Source organism: Delphinapterus leucas, chromosome 9 (genome assembly GCF_059928025.1).
Source record: "Delphinapterus leucas isolate spDelLeu-1000000601 "Yukka" chromosome 9, BTC_Dleu_Yukka2, whole genome shotgun sequence".
Lineage (NCBI taxonomy): Eukaryota > Metazoa > Chordata > Mammalia > Artiodactyla > Monodontidae > Delphinapterus > Delphinapterus leucas.
The window spans coordinates 87,946,165-87,960,862 of NC_143137.1; the positions used below are offsets into that span (position 1 = coordinate 87,946,165).

At 44.3% G+C, this 14,698-nt stretch overlaps 1 protein-coding gene across 7 annotated transcripts in view; it reads right to left on the bottom strand.

Annotated features, from left to right (window-relative positions):
• SRPK2 (SRSF protein kinase 2) overlaps positions 1-12,046 on the bottom strand; it is a 225,738-nt gene extending 213,692 nt beyond the window's left edge. For 5 of the 7 annotated variants that reach the window (XM_089917783.1, XM_089917785.1, XM_022554370.2 and 2 more), the window contains exons 1-2: positions 11,886-12,046; positions 11,745-11,799 (exon numbers count right to left, since the gene is read on the bottom strand). In XM_089917783.1, the coding sequence (XP_089773909.1) occupies positions 11,745-11,799; positions 11,886-11,901 (71 nt within the window). In that variant the 5' untranslated portion in view covers positions 11,902-12,046. Of the gene's footprint in view, positions 1-11,744; positions 11,800-11,885 lie in introns of those variants that run through there. The other 2 variants (XM_022554372.2, XM_022554371.2) reach the window with 2 other exon arrangements.
• Between the last annotated feature and the right edge of the window lie 2,652 nt (positions 12,047-14,698).

Consider the following 14,698-nt stretch of genomic DNA (forward strand, 5'->3'; position numbering starts at 1 on the left):
CCACAACTCAAGAATGACCTTTGGCTCCCACTGAATTGCCTTCTTCCCACTTTCTGGACAAATCCTGAGTTTCCCTACTGACTTCTCTCAACCAATCCCAGTCAGGCAGTCCCCCAGCCTAAGAGACGGCTGATACAACAAAAAGTGCCTCAAGTGCTTTGAAACCCCACAAATGCATAATCTGCTTTAACAAATCTGTAAAGTCATGTCGTTTCTGCCTCTAGGAAGGTATGAAACAAAGGAACTTTGGATCACAAAATGTTCATCACCTTCTGTGGTGATAAAACTTCCAGATGACCCCACAGTTGAAACACTGCCATAGCATTTAACAAACTAATAAACAAACAAAAACAAAAAAAAAAAAGGTTCTTGCAATAATCTCTTTAGGGGCTAAAAACTTTACCTTCTGTTTAGTCCCAGAATGGCTTGCTTTCTGCAGACTAAATGGTAGTTTCAAAAGCCAGTGAATCAGAAGCCAGGACTCTAAACCAGCACTGTAAACTGGCTCAGGAACTGAAAGATAATTGACTGTAATCAAGTAACTGCTTCTTCAGTCACCCTCACTGCTCCTTCACTGAAACTTCTCTACTGAGAGAGAAAAAGAGAAATAAAGGCCTGAAGAATTTTAAGCTCTGTTCCAAGAAGCTGCCTTGGGAAGCACTACAGTGGATGAGGGAAAGACCAGGTGGTTAGGACCAAGCCCTCACCTGCCAATTCTCCCAGAATAGAGCCACTTTTTCCTCTTTACATATAATGGAGTTCTATGTAAAATTTTATCTAAAAAGCATTCTGCAGGAATTCCCTGGTGGTCCAGTGATTAGGCCTCTGTGCTTTCACTGCCAAGGGCCCAGGTTCAATCCCTGGTGGGGGCAGGGGGGGAAGCATTTTGCTACTACAAAGCAAGAGTGAAAAACACTTGTTCAGGTGCTCTCTAAAGTCCTGGCTACTTCACTGCATTCTCAGATTCACAGCCTTATGCAATAAATTTCAGGTGTGAAAGACACAGTCAATTTTATATCAGTGCTGCAATTAATGTTCACTTACATCCCATTTTAGGATAAAACACATCACGCACGCACCCCCCACCAAAAAAAACTTTCAACGGGATATTCTAAAAATAAAAATAATCAATAGGATAAGATTCCCTGTGTAAGTGGTGGCAACAGCTGACTCACAGCAGAAACAATAGCAGCAAGCTGTGTTCCGCGGACATCAGAAGCAACAACAGCACCTGCCGACCAAAGCAAGCAGCCAGGCACAGGAGTCCCAAGAGCCAGGCAGCGCTTTTCAGTGCATTGTCTGTCTTATCTCTTCCACATCTCAAACTTCTGTTTCCTGGGGTTACAGAGGTATCCCTGGGCTGCAGTCTGTCTTTACTCCTTCTCCCACCCTGCCTAGTTCACACAGTCATCTCGGGGCACATCTACTACACTGAGGTACCACAGGGGACGTGACACCCACACACCATGCTCAGCTAAGGTGAGTAACAGTCTTGTGTGTCACAACCAAATTTAAAGCCACCAATAATCTCATCCACATGTTCCCTTTTGTCTCTATCCTTTTAGGCTCCACATTCTAAGACCCTAACTAGAGAATTCTAATGCCTAAAAATACTTACATTAAGAATATGTCCAAGAATTAGCTGAAATAAATGCACTCTGGAATTGATAGGCCAATTATTAATTTTAAACTTATCAGCAAAGCAGTTTGACTATAAAGATATTCAATGTGGAAGTGAATTCAAACACCAGGGACAAAACATTACATTTTGTAGGATTTATCCAGTAAGGCTAAGAACTCAGCATAAAGTATCATATATGCCCAAGTATAAACCATGGTCTTTTCCCAAAAATTATCCCGCAAAAAAGAAGTAGTTCCCTTAGATTCTAGTCCTTATAAAGCCTTTATAATGATAGACTGCTCTCTCAAGTACCTTATTTTTAACATAATAAGGCAAAAAAAAAATCTTCAAAAGGAAATGAACAATCAGGATTACAGTAATGCTGGGCTTGATGGCAGAGGGTAATAGAATGACCATTCCTAGAGGACCCTGACTCGGAGGAGTCTTGGTGAGACCTAGAAGAGAGGGGAGGAGGGATGAAACACTCTTCACTGACTGACGATTGATTAGGGAACTGTCCGAAATCACTTTAATCAATACTAATTTGGGAGACATCAACCCAATAAAATTAATTTTAAAAGAGGCAAATAGGGCTTCCCTGGTGGCACAGTGCTTGAGAGTCTGCCTGCCGATGCAAGGGACAAGGGTTCGTGCCCTGGTGCGGGAAGATCCCACATGCCGCGGAGTGGCTGGGCCCGTGAGCCATGGCTGCTGAGCCTGCGCGTCCGGAGCCGGTGCTCCGCAACGGGGGAGGCCACAACAGTAAGAGGCCCACATATCGCAAAAAAAAATAGAGGCAAATAATTTCAACACATTTTTGGAATTATTCCTCCTCATTAATGCTGTACACAGCCTTTTAAAAAGCAAGTCAAGGGCTTCCCTGGTGGCGCAGTGGTTGAGAATCCGCCTGTCAATGCAGGGGACATGGATTCGAGTCCTGGTCCGGGAAGATCCCACATGCCGCAGAGCAACTAAGCCCCTGTGCCACAACTACTGAAGCCTGCGCTCTAGAGCCCGTAAGCCACAACTACTGAAGCGGGCGTGCCTGGAGCCCGTGCTCCACAACAAGAGAAGCCACCGCAATGAGAAGCCCGCACACCGCAACGAAGAGTAGCCCCCCCTCGCCGCAACTAGAGAAAGCCCGTGTGCAGCAACGAAGAGCCCATGCAGCCAAAAATAAATAAATAAATTTATAAAAAAAGAAACTAAATATCATAACTAAACATTTGACTACTCCATCTACATCTCTAAAATTTATACTTTCAAGTTGTATAGAATTTTAAACTTTTCATTGGGGAGTTAGGGGACTTACAACCAAGGCTATCTTATATTTGGGTACATAAAGTATCTGATAATACAAACTCAATGTGAAATGTTCCCCTGGAGACATACACAACGGAATAGAGCACGCCCGCCAAAACAAAGGAAAGAAAGAAAAAAGACCTGCTAATAGCCAGCCACACAAATCACTCTAAGGCCACCAGCCTAGATTAGACCGTACTACCTTTAACCTTGGCTGACAGCGCTCCTGGAATCAGGGCAGGGTACAAGCTTAAAAACCTGGCAACTGCAGGTAATAACTTTTTTTTCTTTCTTTGAAAACAGAACACAAGATTTGGTGGTAAAAATCTGGGGACCTGTTAGACCTTTGATACAAACACAGAGCAAGACAAAAATCTCTTTAATTCTTAGTCATCAACACAAAAAATACTTTATCTACCTGGACCAGATGATGAGACAAAGATAAGTAATTTCTTTACAAACTGTCAAGTTTAAAAAAAGAAAGAGCGAGGGAGGGAAGAAATACTAACCCCTGAAATATAAAGGCCATCAATGATGAACTAAATTTAAAAATCTAATGAACTCTTCTCAAATCTTATTCTCCTTAAAATTCCCTATCCCATATATTGCTATTTACCCTCTTTAAGCTGATCTTTAGCTTCCCTTCTCTTATTCTGTCCAATGGCACTTTCCAAGTTTCAGGCTCCAGCCCTCTTCTCTCCTCCCCCTTCTCTTCAGTAAGCTGATATTGCCATCCTAATTGTCCTCAAAGGTGTATTCTAATCCCAGCCTCCCACCTCCAAACCAACTCTCCTTATCCTCCTTTAGGATATGTCACTTCAAATACAGTGTGCCTAAAACAAAATCTCTATCCCATCTCCAACCAACTTCTCCCAACTTTCTTAGTCTTCATTAAGTGTAACATTTTCAGTAAAACTGCCATTGTTTTTATTGCTTTCCTGTTCATGTCCCATAATTAGTTAGTTCTAGCCCTGCTGACTCTTCTTTAAAAGAACTTTTCAAAACTGGAAGTCTTAAACAGGTTCACTGTCTTTGACTCAATATTTCCATTTCTAAGATTCCACATAATCTGAGAAAATCTGAAATGCAGACAAAGATATTCGCTGAAGTATTATAATGCCTGAAACAGTAAACATGTTTCCAGCAATAAAGAAATATTTAAACAAATTAAGCAGTTAAGTAAATCAGAACATTACTCAGTCACTAATAATTGGTTATGAGAAAAAAATTTTTAACTTCTTTTTAAAAAATATTTATTTATTTGCCGCACCACACGGCATGTGGGATCTTAGCTCCCGGACCAGGGATCAAACCCAAGACCCCTGCATTGGAAGCCCAAAATCTTAACCACTGGACCGCTAGGAAGTCCCAGTTATGAGAAAATTTTAAGGACATTAAAAATGTTAATGACAAAATGTTAAATAAGGAAAGCAGCATACAAAATCATACATGAGATGATTAAGTAACAAAAAACAGAGGGATGAAAAAAAGACTAGAAGGAAAAATAACAAAATATTAATAATGTCCCATTTGTATCGTGCTGGATGGTGACAATGTGAGTCATTTTTGTTTTCTTCTTCTTTTTTTTTTTTTGGCCTGGCCACAAGGGATCTTAGTTCCCCAACCAGGGATTGAACCCAGGGCCCAGGCACTGAAAACACCAAGTCATACCCAATGGACCACCAGGAAATCCCTTTGTTTTCTTCTTTACATATTTCTATAGTTTCCAGATATGGTACATAATATTTTAAAAATCAGGAAAAAAGGGGACTTCCCTGGTGGTGCAGTGGTTGAGACTCTGCGCTTCCAATGCAGGGGGCCTGGGTTTGATCCCTAGTCAGGGAACTAGATCCCACATGCTGCAACTAAGAGTTCACATGCCACAAGTGAGGAGCACACTGGCTGCAACTAAGGAGCTGGCGACCCATAAGTAAGAAGCTGGCCTGCTGCAACTAACACCCAGCGCAAATAAATCTACATTAAAAAAATAAATAAAATCAGAAAAAAGGTAATTTTTTAAATGTGTTTCCAATTCAAGACTTGTCAGGTCTCCCTAAATTAATCCTCAAAGTCAATATTATTTTAAACTAAATAGCAAAAATAAACTGGAGAAGGAACTCAGAAATATAATCTTAATAATATGTAAGAAATGCCCCAAAAATTCTGAAAACAAGAGTGACAAGGTGGGGGAAAAAAAAGAAAAAGAGTGACAAGGTGTATATAGGAGATGTGGGAGAGCCCTTGCCCTACCAAAACCTAAAACGTACTCAGAACTACAGTAAATTAAAAAATAGGGAACTAAAGCGGAAACAGAGTAATCAACACCTCAATACTCATACATGGAGAGATGCAATAGCGTTGGGGTGACCAGCCAAATCATTTAGAAAAAAATAAGACAGCAATAACCAAAGCCTAATAACCACAGCCAACCTTTACTGCACACTTACCACGGGTCCAAAACCTTGGGGCCAGATGTCACTGCATTTCAGTTTCTTGGGTTTTCCAAAGACACTATGATATTGGTGCCTATTTCATGTACTATGTAAGACTGCAGCAAGGTCTAGGAGCATGTTTTTAAAACATGCAGCCTACAGCCTTCCTGTTCTCAGAGGAAGAAGAGATCCCCCTTCCGTACAATACAAACCTGTGCTCTGATCACATCTCCTCCTGTCAACTTAGGGCGTTTGCTCCAAATTCCCCTTCTTGTCAGTATTTTCACCCTCTCCCTTTCTACTAGCTCCTTGCCATTCGCTTACATTTAAGAGGGAAAAAAAACACTCCTCAGGAACCACTCCCTTGCTACCTTTTCTCCTTTACACAAAGAAAGCTTATTCAATTAGTAACCTTTTAAAAAGAAAAAAAAAAAGACTACAGTGTCATCCCATTCACTCATAGGGCTGCAGGCTCCCTGTGGCCAAAAGCACTGTGCTGAGACTACTCCAGGTGTGGGCTCTAATGATTTCCTAACTGCCAAAGTCAAAGGCCACCATCAGGGTTCATCTCACTTGAATTATTGTGCAGACTGTGCTCTTCCCTTCTTGAAATGCCCTTGGTTTCTGTGAATCAACTTTGTCCTGATTCTCCTATCCCTCTGGCTCCTCCCTTACCCTACCTATGGCTTTCTTCTCTTCACATTCAACACCTTCAGCCAGCTGCCACCAACACTATACCCAACAACTCCCATTTGCATTTCTAACCAGAGCTCTTCCCAGCGCTCTAGCGGTTAACACTCACCAATGTCTCTAACTGGAAGTGAACCACACACCTGTAACTGCCTAACAAAAGCCATCATTAGCTTTTCCCAAAGCTGCTGTGCATTCTCTTGAGGAATGGCAACACCATCCACAAATTCAGCTAATTCAGAAACCTGGGATTCATCCTAGACCCCTCCCACTCTCCTCCCACATTAAATTGGACACTAAATGCAGTGAATTCTACCCCCTTAATACCCATCAGTCACCTGAAGCTGGATCTCTTTCCTCTAAGCCATTCTCTACACAGCAGATAGAGTAACCTTTCTAACCATCTCAATCTGTACCCACAGCAATGAGCCCCACTCAATGCTCACCACATCCTGCACCCCAGCCACACTTCCCTGCTTGACATTCCGAGAACACAATCATGCCACTTACACCTCCACGTGTTTACACCAACTGCAGCACTGCTTTTGCTTGGAAGGCCCTCACCCTGCCACCTATTTACTTGGGAAATTATTATTGGCTCTTCAAGATCCAGTTTAACACAACTCTGTGAATCTACTAAAACCTATTGAACTGTACACTTTAAGTAGATGAACTGTATGGTATGTAAATTATATCTCAACAAAACTCAATTTTCTGTGAGAAAAAAGACTTACCATCCGATTTTTTAAAAATGGGCAAAAGACAAAACAGGCACTTCACAAAATAAAAAATTTCAAATGACCAATAGACATACGAAAAGATCTTCGAAACCATCACTCAGGCAAATGCAAATTAAAACCACAGTAAGGTATCAGTACATATCCAGAAGAGCTAAAATTAAAAAGAATGACATGATCAAGTATTACAAAGATGCGGAACAATCGAAACTTCATACACTGCAGGTGGGAGTGTAAGGCAGTTCAATCAAAACTATTTCATAATATAACTGGGAAAAAAATCTCTGCAATTACTACTAAGACTAAGCATACACCTCTTCTATAACCTAGCAATCCCACTGCTAGAGTATATCCCCAAGAGAAATAAGTGCTAATGTCCACAAAAGGACATGTACAAGAATGCTAACAGGGGGCTTCCCTGGTGGCGCAGTGGTTGAGAGTCCGCCTGCCGATGCAGGGGACACGGGTTCGTGCCCCGGTCCGGGAAGATCTCACTTGCCGCGGAGTGGCTGCGCCCGTGAGCCATGGCCGCTGAGCCTGCGCGTCCGGAGCCTGTGCTCCGCAACGGGAGAGGCCACAGCGGTGAGAGGCCCGTGTACCGCAAAAGCAAAACAAACAAACAAAAACCAAAAAAAAGAATGCTAACAGGGACTTCCCTGGTGGTGCAGTGGTTAAGAATCCGCCTGCCAAGGCAGGGGACACGGGTTAGAGCCCTGGTCCCAGAAGATCCCACACGCTGCGGAGAAAGTAAGCCCGTGCGCCACAGCTACTGAAGCCCCCGCGCCTAGAGCCCGCGAGCCACAACCACTGAAGCCCGTGCACCTAGAGCTCGTGCTTCGCAACAACAGAAGCCACCGCAATGGGAAGCCAGCGCACCACAACGAAGTGTAGCCTCCGCTAGCTGCAACTAGAAAAAGCCCGCGCACAGCAACGAAGACCCAATGCAGCCAAAAATAAAGTAAAATAAATTTTAAAAAAGATTTAAAAATAAAAAGGTGTTAAAAAAGTAATTTATAACCAAAAAGTGTAAAGAACCCAAATGTCCATCAATGAATGGATAACTACAACACAGTAATATCAACACAATGAAATGTTACTTGGCAATATAAAGGAATGAAGTACCAATACATACTACAACATGGATGAACCTTGAAAGCATTATGCTAAGAGAAAGAAACCAGACAGAAGATCATATGCTGTATGATTCCATTTATATGAAACATCCAGAATAGATAAGTTTATAGAAAGAGAAAATAAATTAATGAATGCTGGGGTCAAGGGAGAAATGGAGAATGACAAACAAGTACAGGGTTTTTTTGGGGGGGTGATGAAAATATTCTGGAATTAGATAACAGTTGCACAACTTTGTGAATATACTAAAAAAAACAGCAAGTTACACACTTTAAAAACTAAATTCTTAAAAAACCAATTTTACAGTACGTGAATTATGTTTCAAGAAAAAAGTTACATGTGAGGAAAAAAATCAGTAAAAACCAAAAAAATTCTTTAAAACATTTTATACATATGCACAGGCCCCAAAGCAAAAATCTATCCCAAGCCATGTGATTTAGCTAATTCTTAAGAATTAGGTCTTCCCTGCTAGTTCTTCCCTGCTGCCTGTTACAAAGCAGCACAATTAATAATTAGCAAACTAAACTCACTGGAACAATCTGACAAGCTAACAATCTCAGTTCAGAAATCTTAATCTTATTTCTGACAACTACAAATTCTAGTGTTCTAAAAAAGCTGCCTATAGGAACTGGCGCAATTCACAAAAGCTCACAGAATTGAACTGAATTAAAATGAATGAAGTGCCACTTGCACATACAAGCATATGACAAAAGTAGATCATATTACATCAAGCCAGGCCCATGTAGTCACATAATGCAAGCCTGCCAGTCATTATATTAATATAGTTTAAAATTAGATCTATTACTCTCTTTCCTCCTCTGGAGAATTAATCAAAAAGCAAAAACACTGGGCATCAGGAGACCTGAATTCTGGTCCAAACTAAGCTAGTTGTGTGACCTTACCCTCTATTAGAGCTGTCTGTAAAATGAGGAATACCTCCGAGGCTATGAGTCTCCTGAAGTCCCTCTACCATCACCTCTCCCCCGTGCCACTCTGTGCACCCAGAGTCAAGTCATCATGGTTTCCCCACGTACTATGGAAGGCCAGCTCTCGGTTTCTACTTCTCCCCACCCCCTATAATCCATTCTCTACATTGACAGCCAGTACTCTTTTCAAAACAGGAATCAGATCCTGCCACTCCCATCCATATGCCTCCCAGCGGCCTACAAGGCCAGGCCCTACCCGTTCTGACTCCTCCCCCCTCACCATCCTCCTGGGTAGCACTCTAGCCACTCTGACCTTTGGGTTCCTCCAACATTCCTAGCCCATTCCTCCCCAGGGCCTTTGCCACACTCCCATCTCCTCCGCCTTATTCTAACTTCTGTTCAAATGTCCCCTCCTCAGAGAACTGAGTGTGGATTCTGGTCCCAGCCTGCTTAGATTCAACTTAATAGCTGGACATGTTACTTACTCATGCTGTACCCCCATTTCATCTGTAAAGTGGTAACAACAGTGCCTACCTCACAGAATTATCACAAGGGATAAACGCATGTAAAGCAAGCAGCAAATAGACTGGCACGGTTTTCAAATGTCACCTATCACTATACTTAAGGCACCCCATCTTCATTTTCTCCCTCTCCCTGAGCACTGTCTGGAACTGCCTTCTTTGTCATTCGCTTTAGGGTTCCAAAACCCCCATAGAATGTAAGCTTCGTGAGGAGCTTGCCTTGCCTTGTTCAAAGCTCTACCACCATTTCCTAGGAAAGGCATGCACACACTTGTTGAATATATGAATAAATCAATCACATCAAGGATTCCTTTAAAATAATACTGGCTTGATTCAAAGAATTAAGTGAAAAACTGCCTCAAACAGTTATGTAAGGGGGCTGGTCTCCTCCTGGTCCTTGCAGACTGACCAGTTCATTTAGTCACTGGCTGAGGGGTTTCTGTCAAATCTAGTCACATAAGTACAACAGACAACGAAAAAAGCTAATAGATTAACCTGTGAGAGTAGAAGTTGAATACTGTGGATATATGCTAATTCTCTGTAAACATACCACATAAATCCAAACTGCAGCACACCAAAAAAGGCTCTGGCCATTAGGAAAGTCATACCCTGAAATATGAAAATATGAAACAGTGACTTTAACTAAAACTGTTTTTCTACATGTACATATATATATAAAAAACATACACAGTTACATATATCCACCTACACACACACACAGAGCCATCCCCAAAACTAGGGGGATGCTTTTTTCAACTCCTTCTAACTTTTCTTAACAAAATGGGCTATGTGGGAATAAATGTTTTGAACTGAAAGTTGTGACCCAACTCAGGAGCCTAAACATTACAGTTCTCCTTACTTATGGACTAAATTTCCGTCATTCACCAAAGGAAATACCAAATATAAGGTTCTGATTACTAGTATTAATTTTTAAAGCATCTAAAACTAACAAATATCCATTGAGATTTAACATCTTAAGACTCCAACATCTAATTTTTACCCACCAGGTCAAGCCCTTAATAAATATTTTTCCCTCGCTCTAGTAGTTTTTTTTTAATTGTTTTTTTAAGAAAGGCTTTATTATGTCGGTATCTACATTTTGTGAAATCCTTAACATAGTTTCAAGTTATATTCCGGTTTGAATGAACACAAATCCTGTCATGATACATCACATTAGTAATGACTTAGGCAGTTTTCATAGACGCCACCAACGGTTATGAAATTCGCCAGGCTGAGACCAAAGCGAAGAAGGGAAAAAGCCTAGGAATGCTGCAGCCTAGTCCCCCAAAGAAAACAAACCAACCAAAAATGCTTCGTGATTTTATTTAAAGATGATCACGGACGATCCCCATAATACCAAATATATACCACAGAGTTATTTCTTTCTCAAATGGAAGAGTGAAGCCACAAGTCTAGGAGGAGGAGTAATCTACGCTGGTAGATTCTTCAAAATTAGGAAAGAAAGGGAAAGGAGACGCGGCGGCGCTCTGCGGTCTCGGAGCCACTCTCCAGGAAAGGCTTCCCGGGCGCCGGCCGCTCCCACTCCGGTCCGCGGCCAGGCTGGAGGTGGCTGGCGGCTGGCATGTTTCAAATATCACCACCCTATTCATCGCCTCCCGGCACAATGAGACGCTGGGCAGCCGCGCCGAGGACCGCCCGCGCACACGCCCACCCGCCCCGCGCAGCCCGAGACCCGGGCGCAGCCGCGTCGCAGCGAAGTCACGCTCGGCCCGGGCAGAAAGTTTCGGAAAAAAAACCAAGCGCCGAAACGCACAGGTTTCAGAGCTTGAACTCGTGCCAGGAACACGCCCGAGGCAAACCACTTGACAACCAGCTCCGGTTTTCAGCAGAAAGGCCGAGAGGCGGGGGCCGGAGAGGAAGAGGAGGCAACACACACACACATACACACTGTCTCTCTCCCTCCCTCTCACACTCGGCTCCTCTTCCTCTAGGGCCTCGGCGCCCAGGTGGGAGCGATACCGCAGCCTCACGCCCGCACGCGGCGCCGGGGCCCGGGCAGCGGGCGCCAGCTTCTCTCCCAGGAAGGCCCGGGACCCCCGGGTCACCTCGGCGCGCAGGGGAGGGTGCGCACGCCCGGCGCTTCCTTCCCCGTCCGCCCCCAACGGCCGCGGAGACTGGGGGCCCCAGGGGCCCGGGGTCAGGGGATGCTCGGCGGGCCGGCCGCGGGCTCGCGCGCGCCCCTCCCCCCGCCCCTCCCCCCGGGCCGCCCGCGGGGCGCGCAGGAGGCGAGAGCCGGCGTCCCGGGGGATCAGCTCACCCGCCCGCCCGCCCCGGGAATCCGGGCAACTTTCCCCTGCGCGGTCTCGGGCTAACCCCGACCGGGCGGAGGCGGGGGTCCGGGGGCTAGCGCGGCGTGGACTCACTTTTTCGGATGTTTCTCTCTTTTCGGCCTCCGCTTTCGGGCCTGAATGGCCAGCACTGAGGAAAGAAGACACACATTAACGGTCGGGCAGGCCGGCGCGGGGCCGCGTGGCGGGGAGAAGGGGACGCCGCGGGCCACTCACCTTTCCGGGAGCTCATCCCGACGCGGGGGAAGTGGGGCGGGGGGCTTCGCGGCAGCGGCGGCAGCAGCTGCACCGGCAGCAGCGTCGCGGGAGCCGAGCCGAGCCGAGCTGCAGCCTCCACTCACTCCGCCGGCCGGGAGGAGGCGGGAACCGCGCCTGCGCCGCCGCCGCAGCCGCCGCTCCCGCGGGGGGCCCGGCAAAACCCGCCCCCGGCCGGCCCCGCCCCCGCCCCGCCCCGCCCGCCCGCCCGCAACCCCCCCGCCCGGTAGGGTTGAGACCCCCGTGCCGGCCCCGCCCGCGCGCCCGCACCCCCCCGCCTAGCCCACCTGTGCGGAAGTGACCCCCCCCACGACCACCGCCACTCCCTCCCATGCCTCCTCCACCCCAGCCTGCAGCCCGGGCCTCCGCCTCCTGCGCCCCTGCGGCTGGCCCAGGCCTCCCGTCCCTCCTGGGCACGCGGCCTGCGCGACCCTCCCTCTCCAGCCTCTCTCCTACCCACCCCGGCGGGTCGCGCCGCCCGCTTCTCCATGCGCCCTTCCTTGGCCGGCGCCTCCGCGGGTCTCACACCACCTCTCCTCACGGGGCCTCTTCTCCCCCTTTGCTCCTCTACATCCTTGCATCCCCATGAGCGCCGCTTCCTCTCTGGCGGGTGTGGAAAGGGCACAGGACCAAGAGCTGGGAAACCTGGGTCTTTCACTAGCCGTGTGACCTTGGAAAAGTCATCTTATCTCTCACCTTTATCTACCCCACAGGATTGCTTGAGTGTAATGAAGGAAAAGATGCAAATAGCACAGATAGTAGGATTAAGCTTTTGCACATGAATTAAGGTCCAGTTCAATAAATTCCATGTGTCTAACAATCTAGCACAACAACCCACCAAGGAGTTATTTCTTACAAAGAGGAAACTGAGTCCTGAAGAGGTTTAACAGTTTACCCAGCAATGATTCAAATTTAGGCCTACCTGACTCTAATCAAGTTGATTGGGGGATAAAATAACTGCAGTGATCCGTTATTTATTTAAATAATTATAATATTTTTGAAAAATATTCATCCTGACCATTTACCCTCTCAACGATATTCTTAACTGATCAGAGTAGCTAACCTTACTATAAAGATCCTAAACCCACTAGAACAGTGCTGCTTGAACTTGAAGAGCTTTTTACTTTCTCGATTTTTTTATTTTCAAACATATCAAACGTACAGAAAAGTTATGAGAAAAATACAGTGGACACCCATATTACCCCATATTCACCAATTTTGAATATTTCACCACATTTGCCTTCCCCGTGTGTACGGGTTTTTGGTTTTGTTTCGTTTATGATCAATCATTTGAGTTTTTTGCAGGCTTTTACCCTTTACCCCTAAGTACTTCTTTAAGTATCTACTAAGAACAAAGATACTCTCCTATATAATCAGAATTCCATTATCCAAGAAAATTTCATATCATTTTACTATTATCTGTAACATACAGCGGCCATATTCAAATTTTCGAAATGTCCTTTTTAGCTGACTTTTTTCTCAATCCGGAATACAATCAAGGATCATGCATTGCATTTAATTGTCATGTCTTTTTAAGCTCCTTTACTCTAGAATAACCCGTTTTTTTCTTTTGTAACATTCATTTTTTTGAAGAATTCAATTCTGTTTGCAGAATGTTCCTCAGTTCGTATTCATCTGTTCCCTATTAGATTCAAGTTAAATAATTTTGTCATGTACACTGTATAGATGAGGTTGTGTTCATCATAGTATGCTGCATCAAGAGGGATACGATGTCAGTTTGTACTCTTATTGGTGATGTTATATGTAATCATTTCTCCATGGTAAAGGTACCTTTTTTCCTTTGTATTTAAAAAGTAGTCTGTGCAAAAAATGGGCAAAAGACTTGAACAGACATTTCTCCAAAGAAGATATACAAATGGCCAACAGGTACATGAAAAGATGCCCAGCATCATTAGAGAAATGCAAAGCAAAACCAAAATGAGATATCACTTCACACCTACTAGGATGGCTATAATTTTTTTTTTAATGAAAAATAAGAGTTAGTGAGGATTTAGAGACATTGGAATACTCATACATTACTGCTGGGAATGTAAAATGGTGCAATCACTGTGGAAAACAGTTCCACAATTCCTCCAAAACCTGAACATGGAATTATCAGCAGTTCCACTCCTAGGTGTATATCCAAAAGAATTGAAAACAGGTACTCAAATCCTTGTACCCAAATGTTCATAGCATCACTAATCATACTAGCCAAAAGTTTAGAAACAAATATCCACCAATGTATAAACAAACTGTGGTATAGACATACAAAGAAATATTTTTCAGCCATAAAAAGGAATGAAGTAATGATAGGTGCTACAATATGGATGAACCTCAAAAACCTTATGCGAAGTGAAAGAAGCCAGACACAAAAGGTCATCTATTGTTCTATTCCATTTATATGAAACATCCAGAATAAGCCAATCCATAGAAAGCAGGTTAGTGGTGGCCCATGGCTGGGGGGAGGGGAGATAAGGAGCAACTGCTTAATGGATAAGGGGTTCTATTTTGTACCAATGAAAATGTTTTGGAGCTCGGTAGAGCTGGTGGTGGCACAATACTGGAAATGTACTAAATGCTACTGAATTCTTCTCTCTAAAATGATTAACATGTTAGATGAATTTCACCTTAATTTTTTAAAAAAGTAACCTGTGGGGTAATACTTTGAGATTGTGTGAGTATCCTCCCCCAAGAATCCTTCACTCCATGGGCTAGCATCCGTCCATGTTTGCTTGAATCAAGTATTACTATAGTGGTTGGAGAATAATGACAAT